Source organism: Paroedura picta, chromosome 3 (genome assembly GCF_049243985.1).
Source record: "Paroedura picta isolate Pp20150507F chromosome 3, Ppicta_v3.0, whole genome shotgun sequence".
Lineage (NCBI taxonomy): Eukaryota > Metazoa > Chordata > Lepidosauria > Squamata > Gekkonidae > Paroedura > Paroedura picta.
This window is the reverse complement of record NC_135371.1, coordinates 6,356,887-6,380,204: the sequence shown is the minus strand read 5'-3', so window position 1 is coordinate 6,380,204 and position 23,318 is coordinate 6,356,887. Positions and strand designations below refer to the sequence as shown.

General features: G+C 49.1%; 3 protein-coding genes across 5 annotated transcripts in view; all 3 read left to right on the top strand.

Moving 5' to 3' along the window:
• The first annotated feature begins 503 nt into the window (after nt 1-503).
• Nucleotides 504-23,318, top strand: part of LOC143834228 (uncharacterized) — a 36,003-nt gene continuing 13,188 nt past the window's right edge. Inside the window, exons 1-2 of one of the 3 annotated variants that reach the window (XM_077330872.1) lie at nt 504-622; nt 13,081-13,143. In XM_077330872.1, coding sequence (XP_077186987.1) covers nt 13,096-13,143 — 48 coding nt within the window. In that variant the 5' untranslated portion in view covers nt 504-622; nt 13,081-13,095. Of the gene's footprint in view, nt 623-11,654; nt 11,755-13,080; nt 13,144-23,318 lie in introns of those variants that run through there. The other 2 variants (XM_077330873.1, XM_077330871.1) reach the window with 2 other exon arrangements.
• On the top strand, nt 506-22,872 carry LOC143834219 (uncharacterized). Its single transcript, XM_077330845.1, is given in 7 exon segments — nt 506-622; nt 1,967-2,135; nt 14,046-14,153; nt 14,931-15,089; nt 17,249-17,356; nt 18,505-20,392; nt 20,394-22,872. Coding segments are annotated over 6 exon segments (2,721 nt in total). The 5' UTR covers nt 506-622; nt 1,967-1,981; the 3' UTR covers nt 20,698-22,872.
• Nucleotides 4,454-9,323, top strand: LOC143834208 (uncharacterized). The gene is made up of 2 exons (XM_077330821.1): nt 4,454-4,559; nt 5,550-9,323. The coding sequence occupies exons 1-2, from the start codon at nt 4,502-4,504 to the stop codon at nt 8,699-8,701; spliced, it is 3,210 nt and encodes a 1,069-aa protein (XP_077186936.1). The 5' UTR covers nt 4,454-4,501; the 3' UTR covers nt 8,702-9,323.

The following is a 23,318-nucleotide window of genomic DNA, read 5'->3' as shown; positions in this document are numbered from 1 at the left end:
TTGAATGCAGAACCAGGAGGAATTGGTTGCCATGTAAACTCCCCCTAAAAAGAGTCTCCAGTCAGATTTTCATTCACATCTCTGAAGACAGGGCTCTGGAAAGCTCATCTGTAACCGTGTTTGCTGGCAGGGGCTCGTGGGAATTGTAGTCCATGGACATCTGGAGGGCCACAGTTTGACTACCCCTGGGGAGGGACCCAGTATTTGCAATAAGATGCCGGACTTGAATCCAGACCTTAGGTTTACTCCAGATAGGCTCCTCTATTCTCTTGAAAGGCACCTGCCCATGCCAAGTTGCCCGCCACAGGAGAGGCTGCCTGGAGGCGCAGGAAGGATCCCAAAGGAAGGAGAGCCGGAATACCCTCGGGGGGGGGGGGATGCTCCTTCCCCAAACATCTGCCCCTTGGCTTCTGCTGCAGGGAACTACAACTCCCAAAATGCCGCGCAAACGCAGGGGCGGAGCTGAGCCTGCGTGTCTTGGGGGGGGGATCCAGAGAGGCGGGGACGGGCGGGGGAGATCCGCCGCCCTTTGTGCCCGGGAGGAGCGTCCCGGAGCCCCTTTTCCCCGGCCGGCCGGAGGGAGGGAGGGAGGACTCGCCTCTTGGAAGGGGGCGCAGCCGAGGTGGGTGCAGGCGAGGGGGGAGGAAGGGGTGGGGGGAGATCAGGGTGCTGCCTGGACGGGGAGGGGGAAGGGGGCGGCGGCTCCAGGAGGGGGGAGGCTGCTCGCCCACCCGATTGCAGGAGGGGGAACTTTCCACTGATGGGGGTTCAGGCGCTGATGTTTAGAGAAGATCCGAGGCTGCCGCCTCTCCTAACCACGACAGCAGGGGTGGACAAACTGGGGCTCTGCAGATGGCCATGGATTACAGTTCCCATGTGCCGCTGGCCGGGGCTCATAGGAACTGTAGTCCATGGACATGTGGAGACCCTCAGTTTGCCCCCCCCCCCCGCCCCGTAAGCACAAAGTCCTAAAATCCATGAGCTGGACCTTGAGCTGCACGGGGGGTAAATCTTGTCACTTCCTTTCCGTGGCTTTTTCAAACGCGGTGTTTTTTTTCTTGAAATTTGGCAGCTGCAAAGCGTTGATAGATTTAAAAATGCAGGTAATGCTCCGATGCTCCCTTTTCCATGCCACATACATTTGCAGCTGCAGAAGCCCTGAGAAGCAAGCACAGAGTCTAACCCTACAGTTCTCCCCAATGAAAACCCCAAACGCCATACCACATAGTTCCGCTCTCCTCCATATTGTCCTGACAATGACAGCCTTGTGAGGTAGGCCAGCCTGAGGGAGTAGCACGCCCAGAATCACCAACTGGGCTTATCAGCTCAACTGGAGCAGATTTTACGGCATTATGGGAGGGAGGGCCGAGACTGAATACTTGCTGTGTTACACAGACCCATTTTTGGTATGAAGACGCGTTAGTTTGATTCCCTGCTTTTCACTGCCCAAAAGAGTCTCAAAGCAGATTATATTCACCTTTCCTTCCTCTCCCCCATGAGTTGCTGAGGCCGAGAGCTCTGACAGGATTGCTCTGTGAGAACAGAACTAACAGGACTGTGACTGGCCCAAGGTCACCCAGCTTGCTGGATGTGGAGGAATGGGGAATCGCACCCAGCTCGCCAGATTGGAAGCCCCTGCTCTTAACGGCTGGATCTTAGAGAGAGTAGAGTTAGAATGTTATTATAGGGAAGGGAACAGTCGGTCTTTTTCTGCTCCTCCTGAATCCCAGGCAAGTGTGAAGCCAACTGGACTGAATTGAAGCCCAGCTAGGGACGCTCCCCTCGATCCGTAGGGCTTGAGGCATCGTTCCAAGATGGCAACCTCCTCATTTTCCCAGAGTATATATGGCTTCTGGGTTGTTCTTTGGAGTCTGAAAAGACACATTGAGTGTTTTTTAGATTGACTTTTCTGTTTTTCCTTCCTGTGTCTCGCCTGAGGATTTTGTTTCCTTGTGTGAATACTCAGGGGCCGTCAGAAAAGATGAAGTGGGGAATTCCTCCCTCAGGGCCCCCCGTGTCCTTCGAGGAGGTGGCCGTGTTCTTCACGCGGGAGGAATGGGCTCTGCTGGATCCGGCCCAATCAGCTCTCTACTGGGAAGTCATGCGGGAGAATTATGAGACGGCAGCCTCCCTGGGTACGGATCTTGGCCTTTTTATCATGAATCTGTATCCGAGCATACTGAGACATTACACAGTGTTTGCCTGAGAACACCCTGTGAGGTACATGGGACTGAGAGAGCTCTGAGAGAACCACTCTGCCAGAACAGTACTGTCAGGGCTGTGACTTGCCCAAGGTCACTCAACTGGCTGCGTATGGAGGAAGGGGAATCAAGCCCTGCTCACCACATTAAAAGCTCCCGTTCTTAACAACTATGCCAAACTGTCTCTTAATAGTTTTTACCTCAGAGTTCTTCCCTCCAAGTTTGTGCCTTAGAATTTCTCTTCAATACTGTCTGCTAGTTTACCTCAGCGTTTCTCCTGAATAACATCTGCTAACAGCTTCGTAATACTGTTGGCTTTGGGTTTTTGTTTGTTTTGTTTCCATCACGAGGCATGACTTTTGCCCATTTTCAAAGATTTTGTACGATCCCCTCCTTCCCAAAGTCTGGGGGAATTATTGGTATTGTGAAAATTGTTGATATCAGAACAGTACTGCCAGGGCTGTGACTAGCCCAAGGTCACCCAGCTGTGGACGAAGGGGAATCAAACCCGGCTCGCCAGATTAGAAGCTGCCATTCTTAACCACTTTGCCAAGCTGCCTCTTAATAATGTTTACCTCAGAGTTCGTACCGTAGTGTTTGTTCCTTAGAGTTTTTCTTGAATTCTGTCTGCTAGTTTACCTGAGCCTTTTTTCCTGAATTAATATCTTCTAATGTTTTCATAATAATGTTTGCACTGTTTTTTTTTCCAGCACAGTGCATAGCTTTTTCTCATTTTCAAAGATTTTGTAGGATCCCCTCCTTCCCAATGTCTTGGAAACTTTACATCCCTTCATGGTGTTTTCTCTTCCTCCGAAAGGTCTTGGGGTTCCTGGACCATTCCTGGATTCGCCGTACCATCCAGGAGAATTGCGCTTCCTCCAGAGCTGTGAGAGGTCGGGAAGGTGTGCAGGTCTCCCCTTGTCCGGTGAGGAGGAGAGAGCAGTACTGCGAAAGGGGGTCTCTCGTGGGCTTTTCCTTCCTGACTGGAATGGAGGAGGGGGAGAATAATTTGGGGCTCTGTCAGGGAAAGAAAAGGGAAGGATCTCTGCTGTGTCCTTGGGTGAGGTTGTGACCTTCTCTGTCAAGACTCTGAGGAGTGGAGCACCTGGTAGGCCTCAGCTCAAGCTTTCCCCCACACACACACAGGGGCCTCCTGCCTTGCTGCAAATGTTCCTGGGGGCCTCCTTCTGCCAGGCCCCCTCCGAGCATCACCAGACCTCACTCCTTCCCAAGGAAACTTGGGAGGGACCTCTCCAGGCCCTCCCTTCCCCCATTCCTGTTTCCCAGGGGAGCCCCTCTTGTGACTGGCTATATTGCTCATTGGCCTGGAGATTTTTGGGATGATGGTTCTTGACTGGTCTGGAAACTTTAGTTGGATCTGAATGGGGTAGCCAAGATTCTGTCAGGGTGGGGATACTGGGATGGGATCACCCCAGTGCGAATAATCCGTGTTCATTGCCTGTTCCGGGCACTATTTGAGATTCCAACTGATGAGGTCCTGAATGTTTTATGTTACTTAAAAAGTTGGAGTATTGTCCTTAGAGGGCACCCCTGTGACTTTCCCAGATTATGCTTCATTTCTGGGATGCTCGAGTCTGAAAAGACACGTTTAATGTATCTTGCCGTCAGTCTGATGTATTCCATGCTTACTCACCTGTGGGATTTTGCTTTCTTGTGGGAACACTCTTGGATCGTCAGAGAAGGGGAACGGTGGACATCCTCCCTCAGGGGCCCCCGTGTCCTTCGAGGGGGTGGCCGTGTTCTTCACCCCGGAGGAATGGGCCCTGCTGGATCCGGCCCAAAGAGCCCTCTACTGGGAAGTCATGCAGGAGAATTACGAAGCCGTGGCCTCTCTGGGTAAGGATCCTGGCCCCGTTTATCTTCAAAAAAGAACAGGAGAGAGCATCTGTCACCATTCCAGGCCATCACCTTGGGGCAGAGGACTTTGTTTATCTGTTGCCAATCTGCCTGAGAGAAAGTTTCCCTTAGGCATGTCCTATTGAAGACCTACCATCCCACAACTCCTGGTTGATGTTAGCATTTACCTCAGGGTGATCTCAGAATAAGCTCCCTGCTTGTTTCCTAAGAATGCTGGTGTTTGCATCAAGCTGCAAACAAAGGTCTTGTAGGCCGTTCGGATACACACATTCCCAACTCCCCCAGGCCCACAAAGGGCAGGTAGAGTATCCACACCATTAACCTCCTTGGGAAGTCAAAATCCCTTCATGGTGTTTTCTGTTCCCCTGGAAGGACTTGGAGTCCCTGGACCATTCCTTGATGCACGGCTCCATCCCAGAGAAATGTGGATCCTAAACACCTGTGAGGAATCAGGATGGTGTGCAGGTGTCCCCTTGTCAGGTAAGAGGGAGTAAACAATTCAGGGAACGTGGAGTTTCAGTTCATTTTGGGCTTCTTACAAGCTCTGGCTTTCTTTTTTTTCTTTCTTTTTTCTTTTTTTTTGGGGGGGGGTGATGCCCACAGGCAGGTTTCAGGGGTGCCAATTTCCCTGTGGAAAGCCCTTCCCCTTGAGGTTCTCTTGGGACCTACAGGCCAGAATGCTTCGCTCTACCCAGGATTTCAAATTAAGGTTTTGGTGGTTTTATACCTTCTGTTTTTATGTACTGTTAATATCCATTTTAAGCTGCTTCATCTGTTGCTCCAAATGCTTTTTTTTGGGGGGGGGGAGGGCTGTTTTAGTGAGCTGTGTTTAAAAACTTTTCTGTTTTAGTTATGTTTTATTTTTTAAGCCGCCATGTCGAGGTTCCCCATAAAGCCAGTATAGAAATCTTATACATAAATAAGGACATGTTGCAAATGAGGGGATTCCACTGCTGATCTCTGCTGAGTGAAATTTTATTCTTGATATCTAGCCTGTACCATTCTACACATAGTTTAAATTCGTAACTTCAGGTCCTGTCCTCTGCTGCCAACAGGAACCTTTCCCTGCCCTCCTCTAAGTGACAACCTTTCAAATACTTTGAGACAGCCATCCTGTCCCCTCTCAACCTCCTTTTCTCCTGGCTGAACATTCCCATGTCCTTCTCCCTTTCCTCCCCTACTCTGTGCACCCCCCTGAACTTTCAACTGGAGATACTGGGAATTGAACTAAGGGCTGTGTGCTTGTCAATCAGTGCTCCACGATTAATCCAAAGCCCTTCCCGATGGTTTCACTCCAATCTACTCTTCTGGTTCCCTCGGCCCCACCTCCCTTCCTCTCCTTTTCCTTTCCCCTTTTTCAGAGCTCTATTTCTCATCGGGGAATGTCCCATCGGCTAATGACAGGCTGTGCAGAGCCTTCTGCCTTTCCCAGAGCCCTTACTGGTTTTCTCTCTCTCTTCTTTCCAACAGGAGACAGGCCAGAGACTGAGGCACAGGGGCAGCCAAGAGGGGTGTCTTCCGAAGGAGATGAGGATCTGAAGGCAGAAATATGGGATCAAGATGAACTTTGGAGGCAGCTGAAAATAAAACGGGAAGAAAGGCCGAACTGGAGGAAGGACGTTGCGGCCTGCTGGGTGAGCAAAAGGTCTGACACCCCAGTCCAGAGCAAACTACAAAAAGCAAAAGAAAGGAAGAATTGCCCAGTCAATGGAGAAGGGGTTATCGGTGTCTCCAGTGTCAAGAAAGACTGGAAGATTCAAGTAAGCAAGAAAATATATGGTTCCCTGGGGCAAGGGAAGAGCTTCAAGGAAAGAGACCAACTTCTTTTGCATCAACACAGTCACCATGCGGAGAAGCCATACAAATGCTCTGATTGTAGCAAGAGCTATTCTCACAAATCCATTCTTAATCGACACAAGAGGATTCACACAGGGGAGAAGCTTCTTAAGTGCTTGGAATGCGGCAAGAGCTTCTTTTCTCATAGCTACCTCAATGTGCATCAGAGGGTTCACACAGGGGAAAAGCCCTATGAATGCTCAGAATGTGGGAAATGCTTCTCTTTTAGCTCCACCCTCACTAAACACCAAAGGATTCACACAGGGGAGAAGCCCCATAAATGTTTGGAGTGTGGGAAGAGCTTCTCTCAGAGTGGCAGCCTCAGTTATCATCTAAAGATTCACACAGGGGAGAAGCCCTATAAATGCTTGGAGTGTGGGAAGAGCTTCTCTCAGAGTGGCAGCCTCAGTTATCATCATAAGACTCACACAGGGGAGAAGCCCTATGAATGCTCAGAATGCGGAAAGAGCTTCGCTGAGAAGAACAGACTTAGTTTACATCAGAGGAGTCACACAGGGGAGAAGCCCTATGAATGCTCAGAATGCGGAAAGACCTTCTCTTACAGGGGCAGCCTCACTGTACATCAAAGGATTCACACCGGGGATAAACCCTACAAATGCTCAGAATGTGGGAAGAGCTTCGTTGGTAATACTGAGCTCAATATACATCAGAGAATTCACACAGGGGAGAAGCCTTATGAATGCTCAGAATGTGGAAAGAGATTCTCTTCTAATGGCCACCTCAATGTGCACCAAAAGACTCACGCAGGAGTGAAGCCCTATAAATGCTTGGAGTGTGGGAAGAGCTTCTCTTCTAATAGCTACCTCAACGTGCATCAAAAGACTCATAGAGGGGAGAAGCCCTATAAATGCTTTGTGTGTGGGAAAAGCTTCTCTTACAGTGGCACCCTCACTCATCATCATAAGATTCACACAGGGGAGAAGCCCTATGAATGCTCAGAATGCGGAAAGAGCTTCGCTAAGAAGGACAGACTTAGTTTACATCAGAGGATTCACACAGGGGAGAAGCCCTATGAATGCTCAGAATGCGGAAAGAGCTTCTCTTACAGGTGCACCCTCACTCAACACCAAAAGATTCACACAGGCGAGAAGCCCTATGAATGCTCAGAATGTGGGAAGAGCTTCTCTTGCGGTTCCACCTTCACTAGACACCAAAGGATTCACACGGGGGATAAACCCTACAAATGCTCAGAATGTGGGAAGAGCTTTGTTGGTAATACTGAGCTCAATATACATCAGAGAATTCACACAGGGGAGAAGCCTTATGAATGCTCAGAATGTGGAAAGAGATTCTCTTCTAATGGCCACCTCAATGTGCACCAAAAGACTCACGCAGGAGTGAAGCCCTATAAATGCTTGGAGTGTGGGAAGAGCTTCTGTTCTCATAGCTACCTCAATGTGCATCAAAAGACTCATATAGGGGAGAAGCCCTATAAATGCTTTGTGTGTGGGAAGAGCTTCTCTTACAGTGGCACCCTCACTGATCATCATAAGATTCACACAGGGGAGAAGCCCTATGAATGCTCAGAATGCGGAAAGAGCTTCGCTAAGAAGGACAGGCTTAGTTTACATCAGAGGAGTCACACAGGGGAGAAGCCTTATGAATGCCCAGAATGCAGGAAGCGCTTCTCTTGCGGTTCCACCCTCACTAGACACCAAAAGATTCATACAGGGGAGAAGCCTTATGAATGCCCAGAATGCAGGAAGCGCTTTTCTTACAGGGGCAACCTCGCTATACATCAAAGGATTCACACCGGGGAGAAGCCCTATGAATGCTCAGAATGCATGAAGCGCTTCTCTCGCTGCAGCAGCCTCATTAAACACCAAAGTGTTCATACAGGGGAGAAGCCCTATGAATGCTCAGAATGCGGAAAGAGCTTCGCTAAGAAGGACAGACTTAGTTTACATCAGAGGATTCACACAGGAGAGAAGCCCTATGAATGCTTAGAATGCATGAAGCGCTTCTCTCGCTGCAGCAGCCTCATTAAACACCGAAGTGTTCATACAGGGGAGAAGCCCTATGAATGCCCAGAATGCAGGAAGAGCTTCTCTCATAGCTGCAGTCTCACTTTACATCAAAGGATTCATACAGGGGAGAAGCCTTATGAATGCTCAGACTGCATGAAGCGCTTCTCTTGCAGTGCCACCCTCACTAAACACCAAAGGATTCATACAGGGGAGAAGCCTTATGAATGCTCAGACTGCATGAAGCGCTTCTCTTGCAGGCGCAGTCTCACTTTACATCAAAGGATTCATACAGGGGAGAAGCCTTATGAATGCTCAGACTGCATGAAGAGCTTCTCTTGCAGTGCCAACCTCACTAAACACCAAAGGATTCATACAGGGGAGAAGCCTTATGAATGCCCAGAATGCAGGAAGCGCTTTTCTTACAGGGGCAACCTCACTGTACATCAAAGGATTCACACAGGGGAGAAGCCCTATGAATGCTCAGAATGCAGGAAGCGCTTCTCTCGCTGCAGCAGCCTCATTAAACACCGAAGTGTTCATACAGGGGAGAAGCCCTATGAATGCTCAGAATGCAGGAAGCGCTTCTCTTGCAGGGGCAGTCTCACTTTACATCAAAGGATTCATACAGGGGAGAAGCCTTATGAATGCTCAGACTGCAGTAAGCGCTTCTCTCGCAGCAGCAGCCTCACTAAACACCAAAAGATTCACACGGGAGAAGCCCTTAATATGCTAAGAGTGCGGGAAGAGCTTCAGTCAGAGCGCAGTCTTGGCGTCACGTCTCCTGCTCCACACAAGTGAGAAACCACATCCATGTTCAGAATCTGGGGAGCACTTCAGATGGAGAAAGAGCCTGGCTTCGCATCAAGGCCTCCGCACTGGGGAGAAGCCCTACAAATGCTCCAATTGTCATGAGAGCTTTCCTAATACAGCGAAGCTTAATAGACATGCAAAGATTCACAAAGGAGAGAAACCATAAAAGGTTTGAAGTGTGGAAACGGCTCACTGCCTGCTGAAAGTTTACTCGATCTTCAAGAGGGGAAATTCGACATCCAAGTGTTCAGACTCTGGAGGAGCCAAAACACATTTAATAAAGCCTTCTTAAAAATCAGTACATGCTGACATTGACGCAAGGCTTTTCTCTCTAATCTTGTGTTACTGTACTTAAGAGGATTCATGCAGAGAAAGTACATAAGTATATGTGTGCCCCCCACCCCCCTTTAGTCAGTGAATTACAGCATAGAAAGGGGTGAGACTTTCAAGGTTAAGAGGGAGGTGACTTGAATTATGTTGCTGATGGAAGACACTGCTGGCTGCTTTTAATGTGTCGATCTTTTCATCTTTTGACGTTTCCTGTGTTGCAAACCTTCCCTGGGTGGAAAGGCATCATAGAAGGGTTTTAAATAAATAAACGAAGACTCAAGCAGGGAGCAGATTTTGTTGTACCGCCAGGAAACTACTCAGAGCTCCAAAGATTTGTTTTCTGTGCTTGCTGGGACTCATGGGAATTGTAGTACCTCGAGAGCCACGGTGTGGCCACCTCTGCCCTAGACCTCCCTTTCTCAGCTTTTATACCCTTGAGAAACCCTTGAGCCATTCCTCAGGCTTAATGTCAGTAGGCCACACTGCCACACCCCTGGAAATCACATGACACCAGAAGCGCCATCAGACACACACTCACTGGAAGTGACATCACACCACGTCACCCCCTGCCCCAATGCAATTAAGTTAACATGAGAGTTTTTAGCTTTTCTGCACCCCGGCCCCTACCCCTTGTGACAGGCCTCAGCCAGCAAGGGGTCTGATGACCAGCCCCTCCCCTTTCCACCCCCTCCAGGCCCAGCATCAGTCCTTTGGAGGGGGGGAGTTGACATAGCCATAGATGCCCATATCACCCGATAATGGCTGTTTTTACATTATAAATATATTAAAATGATTAACTTCCACCCTCTTGGCAAAGCCCTATGAGAAACACCATGGTTTTACAACCCTCCTGTCAAGAAAGCCTGGGGGAGGAGGGAATGAGGAAGATTCAAGCAGGTGTCCTGGTCCATCCCTGGCCAAATAGCACCTGTGCCTTGCAGGGCCCATCCCTCCCAAGGTGTCTGTTGTAGGCAGAGGGAAAAGAAGGCCATTGTAAGCCGCTTTGAGATTCCGTCGGGGAGTGAAAGAAGCGGCCTAAAAGAACCAACCAAGGCTCCTTTCCTGATCCCGCTTCCAATTTGTGTAGACTTTACGGTGCGACTGGCCTCTTGCGAGGATTCCTCTGCCAGAGCCCCCCCGCCCAGATCTTGCCGCCTTGGTCTCGAGGCAGGGAACTACAATTCCCAGGATCCCGTGTGGATGAGATGGAGCCCGGGCTAGGAATTTGGGAGAGAGCAGGCAGCCGCCGCTGCTTTTTGTCCCCGGGAGGGAAATCCTGGAGCTATTTTCCCACCTCGGAGGGAGGCTTCGCGGGTGGGGGTGGGGGGTGCATGCTGCCCCACAGGGTTGGGGGGGAGGGTGCGGGGGGGCCCTAGAGGTGGAGGGGGGGTCTCGGGGAGGGTCTTCAGAGGGGTCTCGCCGCAGGGAGGCGTCTGCTCGCCCGGCCCTTTGCAGAGGGGAGCTTCCCTCGCTTATGCTCCGCTCTTAAAGTCGGCTACTCATTTGAATCTCTGCCCTTTCCCATTTCTTCTCCAGCCCACTCTTCTGTGCCCTCCCAGCTGCGCTGGTTCAGTTCCCAAGTGCAGGGATGCCTGCTAAATGTGGACAGCCTGTCTCTTCCTTTGGTACAACATCGCAGCTCTCACTAGATGCAGGATTTTCCCTCTTCTTCTTTTAATGTAGCAGTGTTTGAAGTTTCTTCATCGTGGTTGAGTATAGAATCATAGAGTTGGAAGGGACCTCCTGGGTCATCTAGTCCAACCCGCTGCACTATGCGGGACACTCCCAATCCTATCACTCATCCACTGTCACCTGCCACCCCCTTGAGCCTTCACAGAATCAGCCTCTCCGTCAGATGGCTATCCAGCCTCTGCTTAAAAATCTCCAAAGATGGAGAAGTCACCACCTCCCGAGGAAGCCTCTTTCACTGAGAAACCACTCTGACTGTCAGGAACTTCTTCCGGATGTTTAGACGGAATTTCTTTTGAATTAATTTCATCCCATTGGTTCTGGTCCGTCCCTCTGGGGCAAGAGAGAACAACTCTGCTCCATCCTCTACATGGCAGCCTTTGAAATACTTGAAGATGGTTATCAGATCCCCTCTCAGTCGTCTCCTCTCCAGGCTAAACAGACCAAGCTCCCCCAACCTTTCCTCATACGTCTTGGTCTCCAAACCCCTCACCATCTTTGTTGCCCTCCTCTGGACACGCTCCGTTTATTTTAATATAATATTTATATATAATATATAATAATATAAATAAGTATTTATATTAAGAAAGCTGAAGCTGAGTTTAATACATAGTTACATGTAAATTTATTCGCGTTAACTTCACAACAATAAAAGAAAACACAAGAGAGAGAGGCAAAGAGAAGGAAGAATGACAGTTAAACTGTCGACCCACAGAGGGGAGGGGCTGATTCCGGAGCAGAGCTCTCCCACCCCCTCCCTCCTGGACTCTTAGAGGCTCCAATCAGGCCCCAGAGATTTCCCTACAGTGCCTACAGGGAACTACAACTCCCGAAATGCCGCGCAAACGCAGGGGCGGAGCTGAGCCTGCGTGTCTTGGGGGGGGATCCAGAGAGGCGGGGACGGGAGGGGGAGATCCGCCGCCCTTTGTGCCCGGGAGGAGCGTCCCGGAGCCCCTTTTCCCCGGCCGGCCGGAGGGAGGGAGGGAGGGAGGACTCGCCTCTTGGAAGGGGGCACAGCCGAGGTGGGTGCAGGCGAGGGGGGAGGAAGGGCTGGGGGGAGATCAGGGTGCTGCCTGGACGGGGAGGGGGGAGGGGGCAGGGGGCAGGGGGCAGGGGGCAGGGGGCGGTGGCTCCAGGAGGGGGGAGGCTGCTCGCCCACCCGATTGCAGGAGGGGGAACTTTCCACTGATGGGGTTCAGGCGCTTATTGTTAGAGAAGATCCGAGGCTGCCGCCTCTCCTAACCACGACAGCAGGGGTGGACAAACTGGGGCTCTGCAGACGGCCGTGGATTACAGTTCCCATGTGCCGCTGGCCGGGGCTCATAGGAACTGTAGTCCAGGGACATCTGGAGACCCTCAGTTTGCCCCCCGCGCCCCGTTTGGGGCCAACATCAAGCGGGCTCCAAGGGTAACCTCGGGCTCTTTGGGGCTTTGAAGATTGGCCCCAAGATGGAATTCAGTAAGCCCCAAACCCTAAAATCCTTGAGCTGGACCTTTGCACGGGTGGCAAATCTTGTCACTTCCTTTCCGTGGCTTTTTCAGACCCAGGGTTTTTTTTTTTTTAATTTGGCAGCTGCAAAGCGTTGATAGATTTAAAAATGCAGGTAATGCTCCGATGCTCCCTTTTCCATGCCACATACATTTGCAGCTGCAGAAGCCCTGAGAAGCAAGCACAGAGTGTAACCCTACAGTTCTCCCCAATGAAAACCCAAAACGCCACACCACATAGGTCTGCTCTCCTCCATATAGTCCTGACAATGACAGCCTTGTGAGGTAGGCTAGCCTGAGGGAGTGGCAGGCCCAGAATCAGCAACTGGGCTTATCAGCTTAAATGGAGCAGATTTTACGGCATTATGGGAGGGAGGGCCGAGACTGAATACTTGCTGGACTGTGACTGGACTGTGACTGTGACTGTGACTGGCCTGTGACTAACAGGACTGTGACTGGCCCAAGGTCACCCAGCTGGCTGGATGTGGAGGAATGGGGAATCGAACCCAGCTCGCCAGATTGGAAGCCCCTGCTCTTAACGGCTGGATCTTGGAGAGAGTAGAGTTAGAATGTTATTACAGGGAAGGGAACAGTCGATCTGCTTCCGCTCCTACTGAATTCCAGGCAAGTGTGAAGCCAACTGGACTGAATTGAAGCCCAGCTAGGCACGCTCCCCTCGATCTGTAGGGCTTGAGGCATCTTTCCAAGATGGCAACCTCCTGATTTTCCCAGAGTATATATGGCTTCTGGGTTGTTCTTTGGAGTCTGAAAAGACACATTGAGTGTTTTTTAGATTGACTTTTCTGTTTTTCCTTCCTGTGTCTCGCCTGAGGATTCTGTTTTCTTGTGTGAATACTCAGGGGCCGTCAGAGAAGATGACGTGGGGAATTCCTCCCTCAGGGCCCCCCGTGTCCTTCGAGGAGGTAGCCGTGTTCTTCACGCGGGAGGAATGGGCTCTGCTGGATCCGGCCCAAAGGTCTCTCTACTGGGAAGTCATGCGGGAGAATTATGAGACGGCAGCCTCCCTGGGTACGGATCTTGGCCTTTTTATCATGAATCTGTATCCGAGCATACTGAGACATTACACAGTGTTTGCCTGGGAACACCTTCCTGGAGGAAGCCCCTTTGAGTAGGGATCTGAGGAGACCTGGTTAGGATTGCACGGCCTGTAGGGTTTGACAGGTCCAGCAGGTAACTGAGTGGTAGCAGAGGAATGCGTTTATATGGTGTAAAGCCATGTCTTGATAAAGACCTAACTTCCCACCACTCATGAAAAATATTTAGGTTTTATACCCCGCTTTCACTACCTGAAGGAGTCCCAATGCAGCCTTCCTTTCCTCTCCCCCTAAAAGGCACCCTGTGAGGTACATGGGACTGAGAGATCTCTGAAAGAACCACCCTGCCAGAACAGTACTGTCAGGGCTGTGACTTGCCCAAGGTCACTCAACTGGCTGCATGTGGAGGAAGGGGAATCAAGCCCTGCTCACCACATTAAAAGCTCCCATTCTTAACCACTATGCCAAACTGTCTCTTAATAGTTTTTACCTCAGAGTTCTTCCCTCCAAGTTTGTGCCTTAGAATTTCTCTTCAATACTGTCTGCGAGTTTACCTCAGCGTTTCTCCTGAATAACATCTGCTAACAGCTTCGTAATACTGTTGGCTTTGGGTTTTTGTTTGTTTTGTTTCCATCACGAGGCGTGACTTTTGCCCATTTTCAAAGATTTTGTACAATCTCCTCCTTCCCAAAGTCTGGGGGAATTCTTGATACCGTAAAAGCTCTTGGAAACTTTACATCCCTTCATGGTGTTTTCTCTTCCTCCGAAAGGCCTTGGGGTTCCTGGACCATTCCTGGATTCGCCGCACCATCCAGGAGAAATGCGCTTCCTCCAGAGCTGTGAGAGGTCGGGAAGGTGTGCAGGTCCCCCCTTGTCCGGTGAGGAGGAGAGAGCAGTACTGGGAAAGGGGCGTCTCTCGTGGACTTTTCCTCCCTGACTGGACTGGATGAGGGGGAGAATAATTTGGGGCTCTTTCAGGGAAAGAAAAGGGAAGGCTCTCTGCTGTGTCCTTGGGTGAGGTCTGTCAAGATTCTGAGGCTGAGGGGTGGAGCACCTGGCAGGCCTCAGCTCAAGCTTCCCCCCCCACACACTGACGGGCCTCAGGCCTTGCTTCAAGTGTTCCTGGTGGCCTTCCTCTCTCAGGCTCCTCCAAGCGTCACCTCAAACCTCACTCCTTCCCCCGACATCCTGGAAGGGGAAACTTGGGAGGGACCCCTCCAGGCCCTCCCCTCCTGTTTCCCAGGGGAGCCCCTCTTGTGACTGCAGAAGCAAACCTGGTTCTATTGCTCATTGGCCTCCTGATTTTCGGGACTTCCTTGAATGGTCTGAATACTTCAGCTAGATCTGAATGGTTCAGGCAGGAGACTGCCGGGGTGGGTCTACTGGGATGGGATCACCCCAGTGTGAATAATATGTGTGGATTGTCTATTTGATGCACTTTTCGAAATTGGTACTGATGAGATCCTGAATGTTTTATGTTACTTGAAAAGTTGGAGTATTGTCCTTAGAGGGCACTCCTGTGACTTTCCCAAATTATGCTTCACTTCTGAGTCTGAAAAGACACGTTTAATGTTGCTTCCCGTCAGTCTGATGTATTCCATACTTACTCCCCTGTGGTATTTTGCTTTCTTGTGGGAACCCTCTTGGATCGTCAGAGAAGGGGAACGGTGGACATCCTCCCTCAGGGCCCCCCGTGTCCTTTGAGGGGGTGGCCGTGTTCTTCACCCCGGAGGAATGGGCCCTGCTGGATCCGGCCCAAAGAGCCCTCTACTGGGGAGTCATGCAGGAGAATTATGAGGCGGTGGCCTCTCTGGGTAAGGATCCTGGCCCGTTTATCGTGAATAAAGAACAGGAGAGAGCATCTGTCACCACTCCAGGCCATCACTGTGGGGAGATCTTTTCAGCTGGGCTTTGAGGGATGGAAGCCCTGGTGGGCAGAGGCTAGTTTGCCAGGAGTGTGAATTGCATGTACCTGTGGAGGTAGCAGTTCATCGATGACGTTCCCTTGACTGGGGAACCCAGCGCTTGCCTAAGAACACGTTACAGGAAGAAGCTCCATTGTGCAAACTTGAGTAGGGTTCTGAGGAGACCCAATTAGGATTACACTCCCTGTAGGGTTTCCCGGGTCTAGCCGATAACTGGGTTGTAGCAGAGGAATTTTTTTAATTTGATTTATTTATTTATTATATTTATATACCGCCCTCCGCGGGGGCTCAGGGCGGTTTACATAATAACATAAGAACAATACATGGAACAGTCTATAAAATATTTGAATAACCGTGCAATAATAACTAATAATTGTAAACATATAACATTATAATTGTATAAGCAATAAACAATACAACGTTGCAACATACAAACAGGTCCAGAGTGTATAGGTGGTGTTCTGAGGGGGGGAGCGGGGAGAAGGGGCCCTTTGGTCGCTGTTGGTTATATATATCTGGTCTCAACCAAATGCCTGGCGGAAGAGCTCCTCCTTGCAGGCCCTGCGGAACTGTTTAAGCTCCGTCAGGGCCCTGATCTCCTCCGGGAGCTCGTTCCACCAGGTGGGGGCCAGAACAGAGAATGCTCTGGCCCTGGTTGAGACCAGGCGGACTTCTTTAGGGCCAGGGACCTTTAGCTGGTTGGTAGCAGTGGAGCGCAGGGCTCTTTTGGGGGTGTAGGCAGGGAGGCGATCCCTCAGGTACACTGGGCCCTGACCGCGTATGGCCTCACATGGGCCCTTCCTACCCAGCCACAGGACCTCCGTCTTTGAAGGATTGGGCTTCAGACGACTTTGCTTGAGCCATCTCGTCACTGCTTCCAGGCAGCTGGCTAATGCTTCTGGGGGAGAGTCAGGGCGGCCATCCATCAGGAGGAGGGTGTCATCTGCATATTGATGGCAACCCAGCCCAAACTTCTGTACCAGTTGTGCAAGAGGGCACATGAAGATGTTGAATGGGATAGGAGAGAGGACCGCTCCCTGTGGGACTCCACAAGTAAGTTGTCGGCGGTCTGATGTTCTTTCTCCTATTACTACCCTCTGTCCACGATCCCGGAGGTTTGTTTATCTGCTGCCAATCCGCCTGAGATAAAGTTTCCCTTAGGCATGTCCTGTTGAAGACCTAACGTCCTGCAACAACTGGTTGATACTAAGATTTACCTCAGGCTGGTCTCAGAATAAGCTCCCTGCTTGTTTCCAATGAATGCTGGTGTTTGAACTTATTTACTTACTTACTTATTTATTTATTTTATTTTATTTATTTATATTTATATACTGCCCTCCCCGGGGGCTCAGGGCGGTTTACATAAGAACAACAACAGTTCATAAAACAATCTATAGCACGTGAATAACTTTACAATAATAACCATATAACAATGTAATAGTATAAATAATATAGGCAATACAACAATGCAACAATACAAACAGGTCCAGAGCATGTTGGTGGACTTCTGAGGGGGGGCAGGGGGGAGCAGGGGCCTTCCAGTCATTGTCGATTGTGTCTGGTCTCAACCAAATGCCTGGCGGAAGAGCTCCTTTGTGCAGGCCCTGCGGAACTGTTTAAGCTCAGGGCCCTGATCTCCTCCGGGAACTCGTTCTCCCACAGGAAAGTTGGCACCCCTGGAATCAAGCTGCAATCAAAGGTCTTGTAGGCCAATTGGATACACACATATAAGGAAAAAGTTTTTCACAGTCAGAGTAGTTCAGCAGTGGAATAGGCTGCCTAAGGAGGTGGTGAGCGCCCCCTCACTGGAAGTCTTCAAGCAAAGGTTGGATACACACTTTTATTGGATGCTTTAGGATGCTTAGGGCTAATCCTGCGTTGAGCAGGGGGTTGGACTAGATGGCCTGTATGGCCCCTTCCAACTCTATGATTCTATGATTCTACATTCCCAATGCCCCCAGTCCTAAAAAGGGCAGGTAGATTAACCCCACCGTGAACCTCCTTGGAAAGTCAAAATCCCTTCATGGTGTTTTCTGTTCCCCTTGAAGGACTTGGGGTCCCTGGACCATTCCTTGATGCACGGCTCCATCCAAGAGAAATGTGGATCCTCCACACCTGTGAGGAATCAGGAGGGTGTGCAGGTGGCCCCTTCTCAGGTAAGAGGGGGAAGCAATACAGGGAACGTGGAGTATCAGTTCGTTTGGGGCCAGGTCACTTGGAGAAACTGCCTTACCTGTTCCTCCCCAGACCGCCTGCGAAGATGCTCCTTACAAGCTCTGGCTTGCTTTTGGGAGGGAGGGGGAGGGGAGCGCTGGTGCTCACAGGCAAGTTCCAGGGGTGCCAACTTCCCTGTGGGAGAAGCCTCGAGGTTCTCTTAGGACCTAGAGGCCAAACTGTTTATCTTTACCCAAGCTTTTAAATTAAAGTTTTAGTGGCATTTACCTTCCCCATTTTTTGTAGAGGAGAGTTAATATCTATCTTAAGCTACTACATCTTTTGCTGTTGGATGCAGGGTTTTTTTTTATGGGGGAGTGTTTTTGTGAGCTGGGTTTAAAACCTTTTCCGTTTTAGTTATGTTTCATTTTGTAAGCCGTGCTGGGGGGTAAGCGGTAATGACTGGGGAAGGCACTGGCAAACCACCCCGTATTGAGTCTGCCATGAAAACGCTAGAGGGCGTCACCCCAAGGGTCAGACATGACGCGGTGCTTGCACAGGGGATACCTTTACCTTCATGTAGAGGTTCCCTACAAAACCAGCTTAGAAATTTTACAGATAAATAAGTACATGTTGAAAATTAGGGTATTTTTGAAGATGGAAGAATTTTGTACGGAGGCAGAAAAAGGCTGACTTCTCCCTCACTAAACCCAAGGGGACAAATATCTCCTCAAACTCAGGCCAAAAAGATATGAGGACTGGGATGCCTTGAAAGTACTTGGCCTAAGAGACCTGGACTGCAGAGAACCATAGAGTTGGAAAGGGCCAGGCTGAACTTTCCCTCGTCCCACAGCCTTTCCTCAGAGGGCTAATACAATTCAGTTCACCCCCTGACCTTTCAACTTGAGATGCTGGGGATTGAACTAAGGGCTGTGTGCTTGCCTATCAGTGCCCCACCCTGACCCACAGCCCTTCCCAATAGTTCCACTTTGGTCTACGCTTCGGGTCCCCTCTGCCCCACCTCCCTTCCTCTCCCTGTCCCTTTCCCTTTTGCAAACTTCCTACTGGGTAAAGTCCCATTGGCTAATGACAGGCTGAGCAGAGCGGTCTGCCTTTCTACAAGATCTTACTGGTTTTTTCTCCCCACTAGGAGATGTGCCAGAGACTGAGGCACAGGGGCAACCAAGAGGGGTGTCTTCAGAAGGAGATGAGGATCTGAAGGCAGAAACATGGGATCAAAATGAACCTCGGAAGCAGCTGAAAACAAAACGGGAAGGATGGCAGAAGTGGAGGGAAGGCAGTGCGGCCTGCCAGAAGAGCAGAAGGTTTGACACCCCAGTCCAGAGCAAACTACAAAATGGAAAAGGACAGAAGAATTGCCCAGTTAACGGAAAAGTGTTTATTGGTATCTCCAGTGTCAAGAAAGACCGGAAGATTCAAATAGGCAAGAAAATATATGGTTCCCTGGGGCATAGGAAGAGCTTCAAGCAAAGAGTCCAAGTTCTTTTGCATCAACACAGTCACCATGCGGAGAAGCCATACAAATGCTCAGATTGTAGCAAGAGCTATTTTCACAAATCCAACCTTAATCAACACAAGAGGATTCACACAGGGGAGAAGCCTCATAAGTGCTTGGAATGCGGCAACAGCTTCTTTTCTCATAACTACCTCAATGTGCATCAGAGGGTTCACACAGGGGAAAAGCCCTATGAATGCTCAGAATGTGGGAAGCGATTTTTTTACAAAAGCGGCCTCACTGAACACCAAAGGATTCACACAGGGGAGAAGCCCTATGAATGCTCAGATTGCAGGAAGCACTTCTCTTGCAGTGGCAGCCTCACTTTACATCAAAGGATTCACACAGGGGAGAAGCCCTATGAATGCTCAGATTGCGGGAAGTGCTTCTCTTGCAGTGGCAGCCTCACTTTACATCAAAGGATTCACACAGGGGAGAAGCCCTATGAATGCTCAGATTGCGGGAAGCGCTTCTCTCGCAGGGGCACCCTCACTGTACATCAAAGGATTCACACAGGAGAGAAGCCCTATGAATGCTCACAATGCGGGAAGTGCTTCTCTTGCGGTGCCACCCTCATTAGACACCAAAAGATTCATACAGGGGAGAAGCCTTATGAATGCCCAGAATGCAGGAAACGCTTCTCTTGCAGGGGCAGCCTCACTTTACATCAAAGGATTCACACAGGGGAGAAGCCCTATGAATGCTCAGATTGCGGGAAGGGCTTCTCTCGCAGCAGCAACCTCACTTTTCATAAAAGGATTCACACAGGGGAGAAGCTCTATGAATGCTCAGATTGCGGGAAGTACTTCTCTTGCAGTGGCACCCTCACTAGACACCAAAAGATTCATACAGGGGAGAAGCCCTATGAATGCTCAGATTGCGGGAAGTGCTTCTCTTGCAGTGCCAACCTCACTAGACACCAAAGAATTCACACAGGGGAGAAGCCCTATGAATGCTCAGATTGCGGGAAGCGCTTCTCTCGCAGCAGCAGCCTCACTTTCCATAAAACGATTCACACAGGGGAGAAGCTCTATGAATGCTCAGATTGCGGGAAGTGCTTCTCTTGCAGTGCCATCCTCACTAAACACCAAAGGATTCATACAGGGGAGAAGCCTTATGAATGCCCAGAATGCAGGAAGCGCTTCTCTTGCAGGGGCAGCCTCACTTTACACCAAAGGATTCATACAGGGGAGAAGCCCTATGAATGCTCAGATTGCGGGAAGCGCTTCTCTTGCAGCAGCAGCCTCACTTTACATCAAAGGATTCATACAGGGGAGAAGCCCTATGAATGCTCAGATTGCGGGAAGCGCTTCTCTTGCAGCAGCAGCCTCACTTTACACCAAAGGATTCACACAGGGGAGAAACCCTATGAATGCTCAGATTGCGGGAAGCGCTTCTCTTGCAGCAGGAGCCTCACTTTACATCAAAGGATTCACACAGGGGAGAAGCCCTATGAATGCTCAGACTGCAGAAAACGCTTCTCTCGCAGCAGCAGCCTCACTAAACACCAAAGGATTCACACGGGAGAAGCCCTATGAATGCTCAGAATGCAGGAAGCACTTCCCTTACGGCAGCAGCCTCACTCAACACCAAAAGATTCACACAGGGGGAAGCCCTGAATATGCTTATAGTGCGGGAAGAGCTTCAGTCAGAGCGCAGTCTTGGCGTCACGTCTCCTGCTCCACACAAGTGAGAAACCACATCCATGTTCAGAATCTGGGGAGCACTTCAGATGGAGAAAGAGCCTGGCTTCGCATCAAGGACTCCGCACTGGGGAGAAGCCCTACAAATGCTCCAATTGTAATGAGAGCTTTCGTAATGCAGTGAAGCTTAATAGACATGCAAAGATTCACAAAGGAGAGAAACCATAAAAGGTTCGAAGTGTGGAAACGGTTCACTGCCTGCTCAAAGTTTACTCGATCTTCAAGAGGGGAAAATCAACATCCAAGTGTTCAGACTGTGGAGGAGCCAAAACACATTTAATAAAGCCTTCTTAAAAATCAATACATGCTGAGATTGGTGGCTGAAGATGGCGTTTTAAAAGGATTGCAGTGCAATCTCTGAAGCCTGACGGGTCAATTGTGGAAGCAATTGGCAGAAAAGAGGAGGGGTACGCAAACCCCACCTCACCTTTCTACCCAGGAAGTTCTAGGGAATTCTTGGGGCCGTCTCCAATCCTTTAGGGAGTATATCTCCCTGGATTACAGGCTGTCAGCGTTTCGGGTCAAGAGGACGTCTGCCATATTCTGGACTTTTCTTTCTTTTCTTTCTTTCTTTCTTCCTTCCTTCAAGAATTTACTTTGACCCTCTACTACGATTTCCTGCAAATGAATGCTGTGAACTGAGGGGAGGACATCTGCCAAATTCCAAGATATCAAGACATCAATCAACGCACAGAGACGCAAGTATTTCTCCGTTTCTCTTTTTCCCCCCTTTTTGGCTCTGCCTGAAGCCACCTCGATATGAGGCAGGCTAATTCTCTTCCCTAAGCAGAAGTAGGACTTAAATCAACTCAAACCAATTAGTAATAGATTTAACTGCATTTGTTTTGGTTTTCGGAGATAAGAGATAAGAGCCGTGGTGGGAGGATCTCGCGAGAATTCTGTTCCAGTACGAGACACTGCTTTACTGACTTCAATACGTCACATGCCAGTGCCAGAAACGTCGGAGATCAAAACAGACTGTTGCTTTTGTTAGGACTCTGTAGGACCTCTACTGGCTATTTGCAAAATTGCCTGAGATTAGCTGACTTGCAAGCCTAAAACATGTCTATGCTAAAAAGAATGGCTCATCTAATAGAGAAACAAACCCAAGATCTGAAAGCATTTACAGAAGGCTTGCTTAAAAATATTTTCAAGGAGATCCAAGACGGCAAGGAAGAAGTCTCTAACAGGAATGATGGATCAATAACAGTGGCTGATGATAGCTCTAAACAAGGTGGAAAACTACCAGCAGAAGAGAAATTTGAAACTATGGAGATGGAAAAGGGGATGTCGGAGCCTTGCAGCCTAGATAAGGACACCCTTCCTAAAAAGACATGCAGACACTCCAAAGCAACAGTACATAAGAACCAATCAAAAGATATATGGATCTGCTGTGAAAGTAATCGATTTAAAGGAGCTTCTCGGGAAAAAAACTGTACTGATATTGGAGCCCAGGAGGTACAACTGTCTCAAAGATTCACCGATGCATACTCCGAGGGAAAGACTACAACTGCACTTTCTATGCCAAAGGCCAACTGGACAGAACACAAGTCAACGGGAACAACAAGATGCAGCAAGCCTCGATATGAGACCCCCTTAAGAAGACTGGGGAACGGAAAGGAGAATACTATCATGTAAGTGTGGGGTCTTAGATTTTCTATGTTAGCTGAATTTGTTTTATAAAACATATCTCCGCAGTGACTCCCAGTTTAAACTTAAAGCATAACTAAAAGGAGGCACCTAATTGAGGAGGTGTAACTAACGAAGACTCTATTTTACTATTTTTTGTATTAACAACTTACACTTATAGAACTTATACTCGTATAACAACCTTTATATTTTTCTTCTGTACAACTAAGTAGGCTTTTTTCCCTAAATGTGGATGGCTCTAAGATTGTGTTAAGTATAAATTGTTTCATAGGTGTTATGGGACACCAAAAATGACCGTTAAAATTGTTAAAAACTATGCAAACAAATGCTGAAAAGATGGCAACAAAGTAGGCTTCTCCTTCTAAATGTGGTGGAAACGTGAAAAAGTTTATAAGCTTTGGGCAAAAGTTCATACTATTGTGTAGCTATGTGGGGTCTTATATTTTCAAATGAAGAGAAGAGGCCCTTCAAAAACAATGGGGCCCTTATCTGATTTACCTAAGAAAATAAGTTAAAAGGGGATTGAAACGGGGAATTAAGTGTATTAAATGAAGAGCACAATCTATTTTTTTCTGTATCAATAATGTAGATTACTTGTATTGTACTATCTTTAATCTTGGAAAATAAAACAAAAACTTTGAATTAAAAAAAAAACCATTCTGAGATTGATGCAAGGCCTTTCTCCCTAATCTTGTGTTACTGTACTTAAGAGGATTCATGCAGAGAAAGTACATCAGTATATGTGTGCCCCCCCTTTAGTCAGTGAATTACAGCATAGAAAGGGGGGAGACTTTCAAGGTTAAGAGGGAGGTGACTTGAATTATATTGCTGATGGAAGACACTGCTGGCTGCTTTTAATGTGTCGATCTTTTCATCTTTTGACGTTTCCTGTGTTGCAGACCTTCCCTGGGTGGAAAGGCATCATAGAAGGGTTTTAAATAAACGAAGACTCAAGCAGGGAGCAGATTTTGTTGTACCGCCAGGAAACTACTCAGAGCTCCAAAGATTTGTTTTCTGTGCTTGCGGGGACTCATGGGAATTGTAGTACCTGGAGAGCCACGGTGTGGCCACCTCTGCCCTAGACCTCCCTTTCTC